Here is a 20,477-nt window from a genome sequence, read left to right on the forward strand (position 1 = left end):
GATATATTGTTGATATATATATATATAAATATATATTTGAGCATCTGGGCACAAACACAACATATCAATTTGAACACAGAAGATGGAATAGGAATACCAAAAAAACTTTTCTGTTCTTCATGCATAAAATAAACAAAAATTTTAGTTTTGAAATAAAAAACTTGAAAATGATTTATGATCAGCCGTTAGAAAAATCGAAAAGTTAATGTGGAAGTTAACGCCAAACATGCTGATTTTTATCAAAATTATACATAATAATATATATATATATTAGGGTGGTTCACATTTGAATGGGGAAAAAAATTTTTTGTCTGATTTGAGTGCACACCCTCTGAAAAGTTTCCATTGGGTCCTAAAAACTTACAAACCAAAAATAAAACAAATCAAATTAAATTTAAAGGTTGCTCATGCATCTCAAAATTATATAAAAATGTGATAATTCATTATTTCGAAACCAAATACAAATATAACTGGAAAAGTATCAAAAGTTGGTTAGATGTCCATCTACCATATCTAATATCTATGTTTTCAAAACATAGATATTAGATATTTTAAAATGCATTATTATTATTAAATATTCTATGGTCACCATATTTGTTGTCAGCAAAAAGTAAAATAGGATAAATATCTGCATGTGTCGATTTACTAGTAATTTGAGGTGATTTTGAAATACCGGTACTGTACATATTTAACTACGTATAAAATGGCTTCTAATTCAAACTGTGGTGCTCTTAAAACACGCAGCATGACTAACATATGGCTAATTGGACAGTTACAAAGTGAACTTCCAGTAAATGTATTGCCTACAACAGGTGATGTCCTGGGAATGTTTTTTATTATCATCAAGTAGAAAAGAAAACTGTGCCTGAAAGTGCAAAATTGTCGTCAGATAAGGTCATGGACATGTGGAACAAGGCTAGAATACCAACAACCTACCATACTCATGTTGTAGAAAAAGTAAAGTCGGTAGTTGATGACTACAAGCTAATAAAAAAGAACAAAAACAGACAAAGTGAAGCACGACGAGCACGAGAGAAGGAATTTGAAGAAAAGGAGCACATGCTGTTTGATATTGCTTACCAACACGCCATGCAGCTCATCCGAATTCAGGAAGATATAGAATTTCTTGAAGACCAGAGGGGCAGTCAACGAATGCAAATGAGTGGCATTGATAAAGACCTGACCAAGAAAGAAGAGCGCACAGAACAACGTAAATGCAAAGAAGAAGAGAGAAAAGAGCGAGAGCAGGAGCGGATGACAGAAAGTACCTCACTACATTTATCTAGTTCTGATGACAGTGATAGTGAACAGCAGGACACAGAGGACAACTATGAAATTGAAATTCCAGTGTACTACAAAAAGCAGATCAGTGAAGTAGAAGACAGTCTGTCAAGCAGTGCCAGCAAAAAAACACGAACTGTGCAGGATATGTTGTCGTCGCCAGATGTTGCTTCAGCACTGGATAGAATAAACCTGTCAGATAGAAAGTTCACAGTATTAGCGGCAGCCATTGCACAAGCTAGTGGGCAAGACATCAGGGATACATCTCTGTCACGTTCCACAGTTCATCGTAAACGACAGCAACATCGATCAACCATTGACAGCAGTATTCGTCAACAATTTCAGGATCGTGACAGAAACCCCCTTCTGGTTCACTGGGATGGGAAGATCATGAATGATGATCTACACTCCAGAACTGATAGACTGGCTGTTGATGTGACTGGCTGTAATGTGGAGAAAATCTTAGGAATTGTTAAAATTGCATCAAGCACGGGACAAGCACAGGCCAATGCAACTTTTCAGTTGCTCAAATTATGGGACGTTAGTGAAGACATTATAGGCATGTGCTTTGATACTACTGCTGCCAATACTGGGACGTCAAGTGGAGCATGTGTTTTGCTGGAGAAACTGCTCCATAGAAATCTCTTGCACTTTGCTTGTCGTCATCATGTACATGAATTGATAATCGGTGAAGTTTTCACAGTTCTGTTTGGTCCAAGCCGTGGCCCCAACATTGGAATGTTTGAAAGATTTCGAGCCTACTGGCCAAATATAAATCAGTCAAACCACAAGCCACTTGATGATGACAGGATGAACCACTCATTGCTACAGATGATGCGGTCTGACATAGTACCATCTTTGACATGTTTTCTTTCAGCTGACAGCTCATACATCCCACGAGAGGATTACAAGGAGTTGGTTGAACTCTGTCTCTTAGTGCTGGATTATCCAATGCAGACTGATGGCAAGTACCATTTCCGTGTTCCTGGAGCATATCACATGGCCAGATGGATGGCCAAAGTGATCTACTGTCTCAAAATGTATTTGTTCCGCAATGAATTCAAGCTAACAACAACTGAAACAAAAAGTTTAACTGAATTCTGCCTATTTGCAACCCATATATATGTGCCAGCATGGATGTTGTGCCCAATACCCAGTGATGCACCAGTCAATGACCTGCAACATCTGAGCAGAATTGAACAATACTCTGAAATCAACAAGAATGTAGCAAGTGCTGCCACAAAAAAGTTGAAGAATCATCTGTGGTATCTCGGTACAGAAATGGTTTGGCTGTCATTGTTCTCAAATAAGGTTGCAAATGCTGAGAAGCAGTTGATTGTAGAAGCAATGACTGCAGTAGATTCTGACTGGAGTGTGCGAGGTGTCAAATATCCTGCAACTGAACTGGAACAGGTGAAAAGCAAACCACTGCATGATCTGGTATCAGGTACATCTCGTGCTGCATTGTTATCACTTGGAATGGATGTTGCTATCTTGCGTGAAACTGAACCAGACTCTTGGAATGATCTTCCTTTATTTCAAAAAGTAGCCAATGTTGTGAAGTCACTTAAGGTCGTTAATGACACTGCAGAACGCACTGTGGCACTCATGACAAATTTTAACCAGTCTATAACCAAAAATGAAACAGAACTGCAAAAACTGATACAGGTGGTGGAGGACAATCGAACACGTATTCCGGACTCCTCTAAGCGCACATTAGCCAGTGCTCAAGCAGCTGCTGCTATGTTTTGAGTCTGACATACTATGAGTGATTAACAGAAAAACATAAACTGAGTACATTAATTGCCTCAAGTTAATTTCAGTTTCTCAATCAAAGATTAACAGTACTGAACTTTCGTTTGGCATAATCAAGTTGCCTTTACCTTGTGAGAACTGTTTGTTTAGTGTTGAATATTTTGTTATTTTGAGTATAAATTTGTAGAACTGTTAAATCTTACATGATTTTCACAAGAATGTTGTTCATTTTACTGCAAAATAAACATTAAACACAAAATTGTAGCACTGACCGCTTATATGCTAAATATGGTGAAAAACTGAATGTCATTGAGCAACCTCTAAATATTGTCAGAATTGAATGAAATTTTGCACACATGCTAACTTTCAGCTAAGGAAAAAATATAGGGGGTGTGCACTTAAATATTAAAAAAAATTTTTTTTGAACCACCCTAATATATATGTATATTTATATAAATATATATATATATATATATATATATCAATTAATCTTTGTTTAAGGTCCAGAGACCCGGTTCCCCGAAGTAGGACGTTTTTTTTTTGCCATCAACTTTTTGCGCCAAATTAGACGATAAGTTGTATCCATTTCATTTAAATTTAGAGCTTTCATGTGTTGCTCGAATGTTTGCGACCAGGACTTCTTTGGGCTGCTTTTGGGACGTGCGCCAGGTACTTCAACATCTGAAAGAGAAGTTATGACACTGTTTCCACTTTGTTTGACATGACCAAACCACCTTTATATCATCTAAACCAGCACGACGCAGGATTTCGGTAGATTTGATGTGGTCCTTCAGACTAATTCGTTGCATCCATTGGAGCATTTTCATGAGTTTTCGACGTAGACTGATTGCTTCACCGGGAACGTGATCAATTGCTTTTTCAAAGTCACAAAAATATGTGATAGTTGTTGATGCTTTGCGATGTACTTCTCTTGCAGTTGCCGAAGGATGTAAATTGCATAAATTGTTGATTTCTCCGCTAGGAAACAAAATTGATAATTTCCGATTGTGATGCACGACGTTAATCTTCTCTCAATGATTTTTTTGACAATTTTCAGGGGGTGTTCTAACAGACGTATACCCCGATATGATGAACAGTTCAATGGATCACCTTTGCCTTTGTATAGCGGGACTGTCATGCTATAGTTCCATTCAGTCGGCATTGAGCAATTTCTTCAGATTTCACGGCAAAGTTGTAGTAACGTTTGGATAACTGCAGTGCCAGATGCTTTGATAATGTCATTTGTGAGTCCAGAAAGCCCTGCTGCCTTTCCATCCTTCATAGCTTTCAGAGCTTCTGTAAGCTCCTCTACAGTGATGTCCGGAATCGGACTTTCGATGGGTGGAGCGTCAAAGTTAACACTGATGGGATTTGTTTCGTTTAACACACGGTTGAAGTATTCTTTCCACTGTAGCTTGATCTCATCTTGTTCAAGAACCATCTCATTTTTGTCATTTTTAATACATGAGGCACCAACTATGTCTTTTTTCGTACGCTTTGCTTGTTTTGTTATACAATACAGAGATTTCATTTGTTCACCGTTGCTCCAACCTGTACTGGCTTGCGATTGGTGGTCTAACTGTGTGGCGACAATCTGTTGAAATTTTTCTCGATGAATATTTCTTTTCAGCATCCACGTTTTAATTCTCCGAAGCATTTGTTTAGACTTATGTTTTGACAGTTCAACAACCAGGTCTGCCACAAGGAGTCTATGTTGGGCGACACATGATTCGTAGGTATAACTTTGACGTTTTTAAATAGCCTTCGGTGTTGTTGCTTGACAGCGAAGAAATCAATTTGCGTGGCTGATGGTCCACTTTTGTATATTATGAGATGTTCCAACCTCTTTCTAAAATATGTATTCAGTAAACAAAACCCGTGACTTTCAGCAAACTCAAGAATGCGGTTGCCGTTTTTATTCCGTTTTCCGTAGCCAAAACCGCCATGTTCGTTGTCAAAACCATCTGTTTTCTCTCCAACGTGGCCATTGAGATCGCCTCCAATCAGGATTGTTTCAGATTTTGGTACTGTTGAGATGGTGTCAGAGAACGCAGCCCATAAGTCATTTTTCATCTCTTCTGATTCGCCTGTCTGTGGTTCGTATGCAGAAAAAATAGTCATTGTTTGTTTTTCTAGGCGAAGCTTGATCTACATGAGACCTGAGTTAATCCTTTTAATATCCAATACTTGTTGGGCTAGCGGTTCTCTGACAAAAATTCCAACACCATTTTTGGCTGTCTTTTGACCATTCCAGAATAGTTTACATTTTTTTTTGTCCGAGTTGATATGACAGACACCATTCGATTCCCATCGGGTCTCCTGAAGGCAACAGATGTAAATTCTTCTACGCTCGAGCATTTCTGCGATTTCCATGCTTCGGCTAGTCAGTGATCCATCATTGAGCGTTCCAGGTCTAAATACCATAGAGGGGCCAATCTGAATTTTTCTGCAACATCCCTCCGCTATTGTATACTTCCCAGGGATTCTTAGCCTCCTTCGACCACTTATATATATATTCTGTATGAAACGAAACGAAACGATATTTTATTTGTTTCTCAAAATTGAAAAATTTAAAGAAAGCAGGATGACCATAATAGAATTTGTATAAACTTGACAATGAGGTTAATTATAATGACTCGTTATATCCATTGGTTCCGGCTGCCGGAATGGATGAATTGCGGTTCAATGATGACGTAGTGTCTAAAAAGATTTCATTATTGGATAAGAACAAATCTGCAGGGCCTGATAATATTCATTCACGGATATTGTTGGAAAGTAAAACAGTTGTTGTTTCTGCAGTTAGGCAAATTTTTCAATGTTCACTAGATACCGGTATGATTCCAGCAGATTGGAAGGCTAGCATAGTAATACCAATACACAAAAAAGGAAGTAAAAGTTTGGTTAGTAACTACAGGCCTATTTCTCTTACTTCTGTGTGTTGTAAAATGATGGAATCAAAACCATGTTTTGAATTATTTTCTGACGAAATCAATTATTTCACTGAAATCAATATGGGTTTTTGTCCGGACGATCGACGACTCTTCAGTTGCTGACATTTTTGGATAAAGTTACAATGGGTGTTGATTGTGATGAGGAGGTACACGTCATATACACTGATCTCGAGAAGGCTTTTGATAGGATATCTCACAATTGTTTGTTACTGAAACTAAAGAAATATGGATTCGATAACAAAATTCTTGTTTGGATAAGTGAATGTCTTAAGAAGAGAAACTTCAGGGTGCGAGTGGGTGATGCATTGTCTCCAAAGTTTGATGCTACTAGTGGAGTTCCCCAAGGTAGTATCCTGGGACCTCTACTGTTTACAATTTATATTAATGATCTCCCTTCAGCATGTGAGAATATATATCTTTTTGCGGATGATGCAAAGATGTTTAAAATTATCAATTGTCCAGATGACTTAAAGCCATGCAACTAAATGTGATCAATATGCAAAATTGGCTAAATGTCTGGCGTATGATTCCAAATGTAGATAAATGTTGCGTATTGAAGTTCGAAAATAAATATAATATTTATGAAATGTGGGATTCTGCCCAGGTCAAACAAGTGATCCAAGTAGTCAAAGTAATAAAAGACTTAGGTGTGTTTGTTGATGATAAACTCACTTTTAGAGATCATATATATAGTAAAGTTAAGTTAGCCAACACAATGTTGGGCATCATAAACAGGCATTTTAGACTTATTGATGAAGAAGCTTACCTATGTCTCTACAAAGGCTTGGTCATACCACATCTAGAGTATGCGGTACAGGTTTGGTGCCCACATCACATAAACCTAATACAAATGATTGAAAAAGTTCAAAGAAGAGCTACTAGATCTATCCGTTCTTGTTATGGTTTAGAGTATATTGATAGATTAAAAAAATTGAACTTGCATTCTTTGAAATATCGAAGAACTAGAGCGGACCTGATTTTTTTATATAAAATGTTGGTGGCCAATCCAGATACTGATCATTCGTTCATGTTGCTCAATAATGATGGGAGAACTAGAGGGCATCATAAGAAGTTGTCAACAGGTTTATCTCACAAGGATGTTAGAAAATATTTTTTTTGTAACAGAGTAGTCGCGGACTGGAATAGACTCCCACAATCTGTTGTTGACTCTCCAAATACAAGTGTTTTTAAATCTCGTTTGGATTTGTTTTGGGGTGATGCTAAATTTCAATATAGGTGATACTTTTAAACTGACGGTTCAATTGGATGTGTGTGTTGATAAGTAGGAATGGTTTGAGATTTTTAATCTATTAGTATGATTGAATAAGAATTTTTCATGGATGGATGGGAGTGGATTAATGAGAGAATTACTTATGCAACATTTATAATACTCATTATCATGAGGTTAATGTAATAATTATCATATGGTAAAAATATGAGCATAAATATAGGTAAAAATATGTACTTGTTTTATTTTTTATCAGTAATGACTGGGAATATGTATGATTGACTTGGATTGATTATTTCATTACCCATTTTATGGTTGAATGCATGTGCGTATTTCATTTATAAATTTTTTGGTTAATTATATTTTATATTGACTTCACAACTTTCTTATTATTACTATTGTTTTTCATATGATTGTTTGGTTTTTTTTATTGGTTGGTAAATAGTTAATGAAATTTCTAGGTTCTAATGTAATTATCTGATATAATAATTAATGATTCATGAGTAGGTGGGTATATGAGTTGGTATATGGGTAGGGGAAGTTAAGGAAATTAGATGGATGTATGAATGTTTGTTTACTTTTTCTATTGCATGGGAAATATGTAGTTAATTCTATGCTATTCAGGTGTAGGATGGGATTAATGAGGTTAGATGGATAAAGAATTTTATTATATCTTGGTTTATAAGTTTGCATTTATGGTGACACTGCTAGTGTTAATTTATTGTTTTTGGAAATTATTTTCAATCTGCCATGGTATAATGCATTATCTTCGTGGTTATACTTGTGAAGCAATTGTACGAATGTATCGTAGTATGCATGTATAATACTATGTATTTTTTTTCCTGTAAATTCGGTAATGTTCAAATAAATAAATAAAATTCATCTGGTATGGCACCTAAACAGAAATGTTTCATATTAACAAAATGTCCTGTAACTGATGTAAAAATTTTCTATGTTTAAACAAAATGTTCGGCAAGTAATATACAAATATTCTAATTAAATTAATTATTGCGATAATTGGTAATAGTGATGTAACTAATATTTGGTAGGCACAATTAAATAATTCAAATTACCTATTTCTAAGAATAAAAATGTTTACGCTTTTTATTAAACGTTAATATTTTTTTTAATGGCATGTTAGTTTTCATTTAAACGTTCTTATCAATCTGATAACAAAAATGTTTTTAAGTTTTTTTTAAGAAAAAATATTAAAATCACGATTTAAGAATCCTCGTTTCAGGAGGTTGTTCCATATTCGTGGTCCGACGCAGTACACATGAGAGAACATTATGTTGGTCTTGCTCTTGTTCGACGCCACGGATTGCACAAATTTAGTCGACTGAGTTGGCTTGTAGTATCTGTTGAAAGATGATGGCAACTGGTTCGACAGCTGTTTGTATACGAAGATCCCCTCAACTGAGTTATTTTTTCTTGGCAGGTTTTCTTGCAACCGATGCGGAGCGATCCAAAATGTCACTGAAAATCTTGGTGCCACTCGGCGATTTTGGTTTTTGCGACCAATTTATTACTTTCCCAATATTTGTACACTCTTTCAACAACATCGGGGCAAGCTTCACTTAGATTTTCAAATGCAGTAATGAATGAGCTAACATCATTTTTACAAATAATTGTTCGTTTTCATCTTCTCTATATGCAGTATTAAAATTTTCTTCTCTCACCTTACGCCAAAGACATTGTCCAAGGTGGATTAAACAACCGACTAGTTTGCTTATTGCATTCTGATAAGCCTTTTCAAAATCCACTTATGCTGGCTACTGATACAGACAAGGCAAACAGAATCAGGATAGATACACTACATGGCGATGTCTACGTACAGTGATTATTTCATGTGCATACAAAATTTAGGAGATTTTGTTAAAAAACACCCGTAAAAGTTGGAAATTTGTTTTAAAAATATATTTTGTTTTTAATAAAATATTTTAATGTACACAAGTTTGTAAAAAAAACAACTTTGTTGAAGGTTTTTGTTGTTTATACCAGTTTTACGTTATATGGTGAAATGGTTTGACTTCTATAGAAAATGACCTCAAGTTTCGCGATGAACCCAAGTTTGAAATATGGTGCCGTCGGTCATTAATTTAAGGTGTCTATGGATTGCGCAGTAGGCTATAATTAACTGTCATCGTTATCGCCATCATCATTTAAACATAAAAAGATTATTTCAAAATTTAAGACAAATAAAAAAAATATAAACTGACGAAAATCAGTTCAGCTGTTCTTGAGTTTTACGCGTTTGAACATAACTTGTTCTTTTATATTGTATTTATAAAATAGCATTTTATATATATATATATAGCATTGTATATAAATATATATATATATATATAAATGTATGTATATATTTATATATATATATATAAAGATAGATAGATTTACTAAGCAGTTATTTCTAAGTATTGTGCGATATATTAGTTAACTAAATAGAGATATATTTAAAGCAAACATTATTTATGCTAAAAAACGGAAAATAACCACACACCCAGTTCACGTGTTAAAATTTTCATGAAATATAAATTAGACAATACTTTTGTACAGAACAGGAGTGTAATTTGCTATAAAGCATAAACAATTAAACCCATTTTAATTCCGCAAAAACTAAAATTTTTCAAGACAAATTTTTTCTTAATTTTTCAAAACAAATCTTTTTTTAATTTTAATTTAGTTATTTTATTATATAAATATAAAAATTAGAATAAGAATCAATGAAATTTCGGAAACAAAAACGCTTAATAACTTCATTAGCTTCATAATTTGGAAATGATAAAAATAATGATCTATTGAGTATATTACTACAATGAAGCAAATTTTTTGATTGTGTGAGCTACTTTTATAGATTTTTTAACAGCATTAAACAATTTGTCAATTCAGGAACAACAGCAGAAGAATTTATTACAAAGAATCCGTCAACATCAAATGCATTGATTGATGTGTTCTGTAATGCTATGTCCTTTCTACATAATATTCCTATCAGTAGCATTCAAATATTAACTTTAATTTCACATCAACCTCAGTACGACCAAGATATTATTGCATCAGTTGATGTAATATATGCAACTAAAGATTTACTAATGTCTCCTGAAAAATTGAATGGTTTGCTCTTCTTCCACCAAACTGAAGTTATTTTCTATTTTTATGTCATATTCTAATGTATTGACAAAACATGTCTAAATTTTTAAAGTTTTGTATATAAGATTTTTATGATAATTAAAATGACTCATCTTGTCAAGTAGTTCTTACAACAACAAACACTTCTTCGAATTCTATAAAATAATACCACACACACACACACAAATATCATTGAAAGAATTGGCCCAATTTGCATTTATTATCTTTTTAAATACAAACATTAATCCGCCAGAATTTATTTAACTCATTTGATGAAATGGGATAGCATTATCAGGCTAACAGCAATGTTATTTAGGAAAAACCATCTTAAGAGCCTTGACTTCATTTTCGTTTGGTTGTGCTTTTTTTTAATTTCTTACTTCATATTATAATTTTATATTTTATTAAACTTTAAATTTTCTACCTTTTTTGACTCTAATTTACTGACTCTAAATTAACTGACTCTAATTTTGTGTGTATATATATATATATATATATATATATATATATATATATATATGTTGGTAATAGACCATAATTTTTACTATATTCTAGTTCGTTTTTTCGATTTTTCTCACCAAAGTTTTTTGGTGAACGTTTAGTTTATTAAAATTCAAAATAAACTTATTTTTCGATTTCATGCTGAAAATAATGCCATATTTTGATTCCGAATGAATTATCATCAGTGCTCCTTGCTGTATATATAGGGAAATATTGACTTTTTCAAGATGAACTTTGACGTTGTAAAAATTAAATTTGGTGTTGTAAAATTGAACTTTGATGCGAATTAGGTGTCAGGTTTCGTTATTGGCTGGTCATCTTCTTTGGTCTCCTTTTCTTCATCGATAGCATCATATTCTTCTTTGTCACTATTTACGATGCTAGTTTTTATTACTTCTTTGTTTTCGTTGTTGGTTAAGCGCCGGGTTGGAAGTGAGGTTGTCATTTTTTGTTGTATATTTATTTTTGGTTTATTGATGTCAATTAGGACTGCTTCTGCAATTTTAAGATGCGTGTAGTTGCTGCTCTGGTAAATTACTTTGGTGTTGCTGTCGAGGATTTCACGGCTAATTGTGATTGAGTGTGTTGAGTCCAAATGAGATTTGATAGCACCACTCTGTTTATGCATCGTAAGCCTTCAGTGAAGTAGTAGTAAACTCAAACAATTTGTTCACTAACTTCATTATTTGCCACGTCTTAATATTTCTTTATACATATTTATTGCTAAATAATATTATATCCAATTGTTAAATATCTAATAATTCTTCAATAAATTGTTATATCATTAAATATTATTATCGACTTTCCATAATTATTGTCATATCATTAAATATTATTATCGACTTTCCATAATTTCTGCATTACTTCTTGTCACTATGCTAACTACGTACACTTCAACTACGATAATACACAAACAATTTTATTCTTAATTTTTCTTTTAAATTTATTCGTTTATTTTATTTTCAACAATATAATGAGTTAATTTTAAAATATAGTTTGTTATTCATTTATTTATTCATTTTAATATCTAATATTCTACTTTCTATTTCTTATAATTTATATTATTAACTCCTCATTTGGTTTTACAATCTAGGCTACGACGATGGCATTAGCCGAAACGACCGTCAGCCAAACTTCACAGTTTAATAAAGTTGAAACAAAACAGCTTCGTGTTGTTGAAATTTTATTTAAAAAACTACTAACTGCAAAATGGGGTGTAATCTTCAACCGAGCATATATTTATATATATAGGGTTCAGACCGTTATTAAGAAATATCACCGCATTTTCCGCATTGTTGAGTTCGTAAATAAGTTTTTCAATTTTCAAACAATTATTTTATCAATATTATTCAATTTATTCAAATTAATAATATAATTTCTAATTAGTTTAGGCTGCATTTTTCATATATACCTTTACATAAAAGCTTTTTTCGGTAACCTTTACCATCATCAATGTAATAGAGTTTGTGATATTGTTATATGTAGTTCATCTGGTTTTAATAGTATTTTTAACAAAGGAACTCTAAGTACCATTGTTTCTTTGTGTGAGTAATTTCTTTGTTGGTAAGATCGTTACAGCCTGTTGTTGGATGTTTATTACGGGGTTTCTTTTTTCTGTTAATAAAGCCTATGCCATTCTCAAATTGCTTATATTATGATTGTAAAATAACACTTTGGTATTTGAGTTTAATATTTCCCTTGTTATTTTTATTTGATGTGAATCCATTAGATGATTTTTAATGCGCCATTGTTAACCTTCTTGATAAAGTCGTAGTAGTAAATCCGATATATTCTGTGATATATTTTACAATCAAAAGAATATACTAGATGACTGCTCCTCATTATCAATTCTAGTTTAGTATTGCAATTATTTTTAAGAACAAGGGATGAAGTTTTGTTGTTCGTGTAATAAATTTTAAGTTTTAATTTATCTTTTTTATTGATAGTTTTTAGATTACCGTTTGCAATCCATTTTATTATTTTCTTATTGGTCTTATAAGCTGTTGACATCGTATGATCTCCATCAACTTTGTCATAAGTTTAGCAGTTGGATCACTTCTAATCTTAACAAATTTATCAGTGTTGCCGAGAATGCCATTCAGTTTGTCATTATAATCATCTCTATCCATAATGACATGCATTGGGGTTTTGTCAGCTTTTCGGATAATAATTTTAGTGTTATTTTTTAAAGTTGCTGCAGAATTGATCAATTTCTTCGTAAGAATCTTGTTTTTAAAATTACCTCTTAATTTTTGGCATTCCGCTTTTAGGTCGTTAACAATATTTGTATTAAATGTTATAAGTTTTTGCTTTCCTATTTTCTAATTTGATTAAATCGTCTATTAATTTTTCAACTTCAATTTCTTTTTGAAAATTCTTGGGTTAATTAAAAATTCATTGAAAGATACACTGAAATTTCTGGTACGTGCTTTCGTTCAATCAAGAATTGACTATTGTAACAGTCCCTTTTATGGTATGTCTAACAAGTCAGTTCCCGAATTGCAGTCGATCCAAAATCAAGCACCAAAGTTTATTGTTGGAAAATTGTAATTTTAGCATATAGCACCAATTTTTCGTGATCTCCACAGGCTTACAATTAACAAAAGAATAATTTATAAAATCGCAATCATCACGTACAAAGATTTAAACAGTTTTGCACCAAAATTTTTGTTTTGCACCAAAATTTTTGTTTTGCACCAAAGTTTTGCACCTAAATTTGTGACAGAAAATTTCTGCAAAGCTTGGTCAATAGGGTGGAGTGAAAATTTTTTTTTAATTTTAATACTCCTGTACTGCCAATCAATGACCCATTGTCTAAGATGTGTTCGCGCAAAATTTTAGCCTTTTAAATCAAAATCTTCTGGTGGCGCATCTGGTTTGAACTTTGAAAAAAAATCAACTTTTGATTTACTAACTAAACTTTATTTTACACAATGCTTCTATATATTTTATATTCTGATACTTAAAATTACTAGTACATTTGATAGTTATTATTAAATCAAAATAAAAACAATTGTTCTAATGTTGTTATTCCAAAGTCTCCGCACCTTTTTTTTTATCAAAATACTGAGATTTGGTGTTGAAAATTTGTATATCTTGCCTGGCTTTTATTCTGGTTCGAATAAATCTATCTCTAGCTTCTGGTCCACAAACAGATATTGAAGCCTCTGTCAAGAGCTTGACGCACCTTTCTACTGCCTGAGTGTGGCAAGGATACTTTTCAATTTCAAGAAGATATTTTGAAGAAATGTCATTTGAAATTTCTGTGTCGCTATATTTCATTGTCAGTGGAGGTTCTGTTATTTTTTCTATCGCTCAATCTATTAAATCATAATAGCTTGAGCTCTTAAGCTCTGGAAGTTTTAATTCACGAACTTATTTCCCTTTGGATTATTTTCTTGCTTTTAAAATTTTCCAAAGAGCCAGTTCTCTTATGTGTTCTGCATCATCTTGTAACTTAGCTAGGAATATATTGTCTGGGGAAGCGAAGAAAGCATTTTTTTGAACGGTTTTAAAGACAATGTTTTTTAGGTCATCACGCAAATACAAACACTTTTTAACCATGTTGAACACATGAATTGGACCATATTTACAAGATGATTATGTCTTGATATCAAACCAGGTTGGTGCGTTAACTTTCGTGATAAAATTGACTAATTCTTTCAAGTTTTCTGTCGGGTTAGCTGTTCCAATATATAACCAAAAAATCCTGTTTGCGCAAGTCAACCATCGAGAATGTGTCAGTTTTTCTGGATCTTTAATTGCTAAGTTTTGTGATACCGTACCAGCAGAAATTGCGGAGCCCATCTGATACAGATATTTTTGATCGATACTTAGCAAATCAGTATTCAGGTCTGGCAATTTTGTTGGGATTGGTTCAAATATTTCTACTTTGAAGTCGAGACAGTTGTCGAGCCTTTTTCCTATGCTGCCAGAAAAGCTTTTAGGGCCTGTTGTAGTACCATCGAGACTAGAGAAAAAATGACGAAACGGTAATTCATTTGCGTGTAACAGGCACACAAACCATTGCAAAGGTCGTTTCAGGTGTTTTTATAGTAAAACAATGACTCTATTTTTGTGTCCCGTGTTTACCGCTGTGCCATCGCATCCAATTGCCACCAAGAAAGAACGAAATTCAAATTTCAGTTCAAGGAAATCAACAATGCTTTTTTTCAATCGTATTTGCTTTTCCAGAATCAACAGAGAAATGACCGATATATTCAGAATCTGGCTCTGACAAGAGAGAAATTTGCTCCTCAATAATAGTTTTCCGATGTGCTGTTTTATTAGTAGTAGTCATGACTAAAGTCTTGTCATTACGACTTTCGAAATAAATAGCTGTAATAATTTTATTGCCCTCAGCATATTGCAAATGTTTGCGTACTTTTTTTTGCTATCGACGTATTTTGCTTCTGTCTATTACCTTTGATTAATTGTCTGTAGTAATGACATTCAAATCAAGCGAGGCAGCGTTAACAATAAATGCAGCAGATCGATCAGAAATTCCAGTTCTATCACACGCGGTAGCTAGGTTTTACAACTGACCTCTCATTTGTTGAGTTTCTTTGCCAGATCGACGTGGCGTTTCTATGATGCAAATCTCATCCTCATCTGATATATCAGTTGAAGAACTACCAGATGTTGAAACTATCGTTTAGGTAGACGAAGTACAAATACAAATTTTTTATGAAATGCCTTTATGGTGCACCACCTCGAGATAAAGTCGCAGACTTTTAATTTTTTGTACGAATGATGCTTTCCCATAGGGTCATCGATTAACGATACAGGAAATTAAAAAATAAGGAAAAATTTTTTTGCCAATTGGTCTATTGGTCAAGCTGATAGAGTTGGATTAAGATCTGATAATATGCAACTGCTGAGTGTTTCTTCAACAAGATTGGCGGCTGGTGGAAGAAATATTCGGTAGCAGGACCTAATGTTTAGAACAGTTTACCACTACATCTTTGCCAACCTAGTATTGCGTATTATGAGTTCCGCAGATTGTTGAAATCTCATATACTTAATCAACATTTTTTGAATGACAGTTGACTTTTTCTGTTTTGTTGCACACGTTTACACATATATAGTAAATGTCAATTATAGGTTTTTAGATGACAATTGCCATTTTATATTTTTATGTATGCATATATATTTAATGTCATTATAGGTTTTAGATGGTTTGTAGATAGTTAGATGGTTTGGTCTGTCATTTTATATTTTCCCGTATAAAATGTGCGTTTTTGACAAACTTTTAAAAAGCGCTTATAAATGTTTAATAACAATGGTGCTGTAACTTGCTCGATCGTCAAGTAAATTATTCATTCTACCGTAAGTTCACTAATTTCTGACAGATAAACACAAATGCTTCAAACACAGACTTATTCAAACGTTTATTTGAATGCCAACAGTAATAGAAACACAAAAAAATTCGCTAATCTCGATGTCGCACGATCACCAATAATTCACAGCGCAGCTCCATAATCCAACAACTCCAGTCTCATATTTTACAACTATGGCTGTGCTTATATTGCTGTAATTTTTACCATCGATTGCGCTTTACAAGGATATTTAATTACAACATGGAATTAAAAAATCAAAATAATGACAATCAGTTGAAATTAATTATGCAGCGCAATTCGACAATCAGCGGATATAACATTATTCCCACTTTAACCTGTTAGTTCCAGACATAGGCGTTTTTTGTCTTCCGACGAGTAGAGGCTAATCTATCCAACTGGATAACTTTCAACTTTGCCCTCTGTCTTTTACGATCTTGGATACTGTAGATTACGTCGTTTATTTTGTTAATGACCTTTTACGAACATTTTCAATTTTTTAATTTCTTTGAGTTTCGGGGATCGCTTTTTTTTAGCACCTTGGGTTGACCAGCAATACCAGGTAACTGTTCTCGAAACCTGCATTATTTCTTTTTGGGTCATGTTGGGTTTTGTTGTTTCTGTTTCTACGGCTATAGGTAGACGTCGTGGTCCTTTCTTGGTTTTGTTGGCACTTGAAGCAAGGGCTATTTTTGTTTTGAGTTTACGAGGTGTAGAACGATCAAATGCATGTTGTAATATTTGTTGCTTACATCTTTCCTGCCGATCAGTGATGGAGGGATGAAAAACTCATCTTCATCAACAATGAACGTTGAAGTCATCATCCAAATAGATAAGATGCGCCTTCCTGATGCGCGGTGGGTAGATTTCATCAAAACTTGAACTATCACTTGCCACCAAATCCCTTTTGTTTAACAATTTGTTTTCCCTCTTTCCCTTGAACGTTTCAACATATTTGGTTTAATTAATGTCTGAAATAAATGTGCACATCAGAATTGACATCACCTTCACTTATAACGTTAATCTTTAAATCACTGTTCTTGATAATTTATCTAAATTATCAATAATTGAATTGTTGGTGAGTGTTGTATTAAAATTGTTGTTGTCATTATTGTTAGTATTATTGTTTTTGCTGTTGTTGTTATCAATGATAAGTCTGTTAGTAGTGGTTAAAATTGATTTGTAACTCGCTCTGGTATTGTTTTCCTGATTCTACACTCTATCATTTAAGGAAAACTTTTAACTCTGTTTTTCGTCTAGTTGCTCGTGTCCCTATCTTTTCTGATATATCTTCATATCTTGTTAATGTGCAAGTCTCATTCTAAATTATTTCCTAAACACTTAACAGATATATTAATTTAAACTAATCACCCCGGTTCACGATCGTTCACACCCCGGTTCACGATCTTTATTTTATTCTTTAAAAATCAGGATCTGACAGACGCAGAAACTGTTACAGCATGCATGCAGTAGTATAAAATTAAACGAATAAGTAAATAAATAAATAAATAAACGGAAAAAGAAAAATGTTTAAACATAAAATAAAAAAGAAAAAATAAATAATAATAAAATAATAAAAATAAATTGACAATAAAATGAAGTAATGGTATAAAAACGCAAATTAATGGACTAGATGATGATCTAGTTAGTGAGGTAATCGATGAATAAAAACTAGTTGTGTAAATGATAATTTTTCATTTAGTGTGAATATGTTTGAGGTGTCTTGTAATGAAGATTGATATGTAGATTGGGTGGCGACTTGATAGTTATGCTTGCGTTGACGAAGGTTGTGTTGTAGTTTTAATTGGTGGTAGTAGAGAATGGATGACGTGGTTGTTGTTATTTTCTACTTCTTATTCTCACTCTTATGCTAAATTTGCGTTTGCTTTTTTGAAAGTCTCTACTTTTTTCTCTAACTAGTTTACCATCATTTGCCAAAGCAGAGTGGATCTCAAGACTCATCTGTTTGTAAAATTGACTAAGTAGCACTATTAGACATCTTGGAGACAGCGCTTTATATGCTGATTGATTGATTGATTGATTGATTGATTGATTGATTGATTGATTGATTGATTGATTGATTGATTGATTGATTGATTGATTGATTGATTGATTGATTGATTGATTGATTGATTGATTGATTGATTGATTGATTGATTGATTGATTGATTGATTGATTGATTGATTGATTGATTGATTGATTGATTGATTGATTGATTGATTGATTGATTGATTGATTGATTGATTGATTGATTGATTGATTGATTGATTGATTGATTGATTGATTGATTGATTGATTGATTGGTTGGTTGGTTGGTTGGTTGATTGACCTCTGCGTCATTATTTTCATCTTACGATAACTACTTCCTTTCTTCACGTTATCACGTGCATTGCAGTCAAAATTATCCCTGGGAAGGATAAACTTGCGATCGTAAATGTAATTGTAAGTAGTCGAATAAGCTGGTGAGATGATAGGATTGGCCAAGTTCATTTTTTTTCCTCACATTTACCCAATGTGATCAAAGATAGACAAAAAACATATTATAATGTTTGACATATGAAATATTCTTTTTAAAATTAAAACTTTACCAACAAAAATTTCAAACTTATTGGGTGAGTGTATCCACAGTATCTTTAGACGTTTTATCTGTAGATGGTCTGTTCAACCATTGAACAAAAAGTAGATCGTTTTTTTTATTACGTCGCACTGACGCAAATTTGTCGATATTTCACTAAAATTACTATCGTTGTCGTAATCATATGCACGTTCGTCAACCATTATTTTCATAATTGCTATCGGCGCGCACACCACAGGTCACATTATTACCTTTAGCTGTGCAGTACAGCATGGTTTTCACTTATTTCTGTACATCATTGAAACGTTGCCATGCGCACTGAAAAAGTTAGTATGGCCGGTTTAATTTCATCCGGGCGATTTTACGATGTAAACTTCTCAACTTTCGAGCCACGAGAAATAATTCCACACAAATTATTTGCAACAAAACAAAGAAGCCTGTCTGTCTTGAGCACTAAACAAACCGATGTATCTCAAAAATCTGTCGCAGATTATTTCTTTATCAGCAAAATCTGGAAATTCAGGCAGGTCAATTGCGAGTTCGATGTTTTAAAACGCTCACACTTTGAATAACTTTTTTAACTTTAAAATATTTTTTAAGCGACGTAATCAATTCTTTCATTTTAAGTTCTTGAGTATACCAAACGTAACAACAAAGAATCAAAAATAAAATTTTTATTCTTAAAAATTTTTCTGTTTGCCATTATTGGAGTACTGTATGTTAGTGTATGGATCATGGATATATATATATTATATATATATATATATATATATATATATATATATAACGTAGTAAACAATCAGTTTTTAACCGGTCGTTTAGCGATTATCGTCCCAGTTGCTTTTTCATGTCAATTTATTGACATTTGATTAAAAAATTTGTCTGAAATTTAACAATAAATTACGATAGTAAGACGTTTGATTGTAAAAAAAATCAATAAAATGTCAATTACTACGTAAAAAAGTTTAATGTTTACGCGTTTAATTCCATAGAACTAAGATAAATTTTTAGACAGGTAATAGTTTTTATGTCACATCAATTACATTCATGTTATGTATATATAAAAATCCTCCCCTATACAAATGTTTTATATAGATATATGACAGATCAACTATTTTCACCCCTACGTTTTACGAATTTATATATATATATATATAATAAAGCGTAATCACGTAATATATGAATTTAATTGCCCCTTTGACGGCTGTGCACGTCAACATGACTCATATATCGGTATTACTACTACCCCACTGACTAGAAGGCTTACGATGCATAAACAGAGTAAATAGTGACAAAGAAAAATATGATGCTATCGATGAAGAAAAGAAGACCAAATTAGATGACCAGCCAATAAAGAAACCTGACACCTAATTTCCATTTAAGTTCATTTTGACATAGTCAATATTTCCCTATATAAACATCAATCGCACTGATGATGATTCATTCGGAATCGAAATATGGCCTTATTTGCAGCATGAATTCGAAAAATAAGTTTATTTTGAATTTTAATAAACTAAACGTTCACCAAAAAACTTTAGTGAGAAAAACCGAACTACAAACATGTTAACGCCAAACATTCGGTAGAATTTATAGAATATTGTAAAAAATATATATATATACATATACATATATATATTTATATATATATATATATATATATATATATATATATTTAATTGCCCCTTTGACGGCTGTGCACGTCAACATGACTCATATATCGGTA

General features: G+C 32.8%; 2 protein-coding genes across 2 annotated transcripts; one reads left to right on the forward strand and one right to left on the reverse strand.

The window, feature by feature from the left end:
• Positions 1-703: 703 nt before the first annotated feature.
• On the forward strand, positions 704-3,033 carry HELRODRAFT_175867 (hypothetical protein; the record flags this gene model as incomplete). Its single annotated transcript, XM_009023239.1, has 2 exons — positions 704-779; positions 848-3,033. The coding sequence occupies 2 exons, from the start codon at positions 704-706 to the stop codon at positions 3,031-3,033; spliced, it is 2,262 nt and encodes a 753-aa protein (XP_009021487.1).
• Positions 3,034-13,869: 10,836 nt separating this feature from the next.
• HELRODRAFT_175868 (hypothetical protein) lies at positions 13,870-18,669 on the reverse strand (the record flags this gene model as incomplete). Its single annotated transcript, XM_009023240.1, has 4 exons — positions 13,870-14,040; positions 14,479-14,792; positions 15,388-15,489; positions 18,534-18,669. 4 exons carry the CDS (start codon positions 18,667-18,669, stop codon positions 13,870-13,872), a joined length of 723 nt encoding a protein of 240 aa, XP_009021488.1.
• Between the last annotated feature and the right edge of the window lie 1,808 nt (positions 18,670-20,477).

Source organism: Helobdella robusta (genome assembly GCF_000326865.2).
Source record: "Helobdella robusta unplaced genomic scaffold HELROscaffold_35, whole genome shotgun sequence".
In the NCBI taxonomy this organism is placed as follows: domain Eukaryota; kingdom Metazoa; phylum Annelida; class Clitellata; order Rhynchobdellida; family Glossiphoniidae; genus Helobdella; species Helobdella robusta.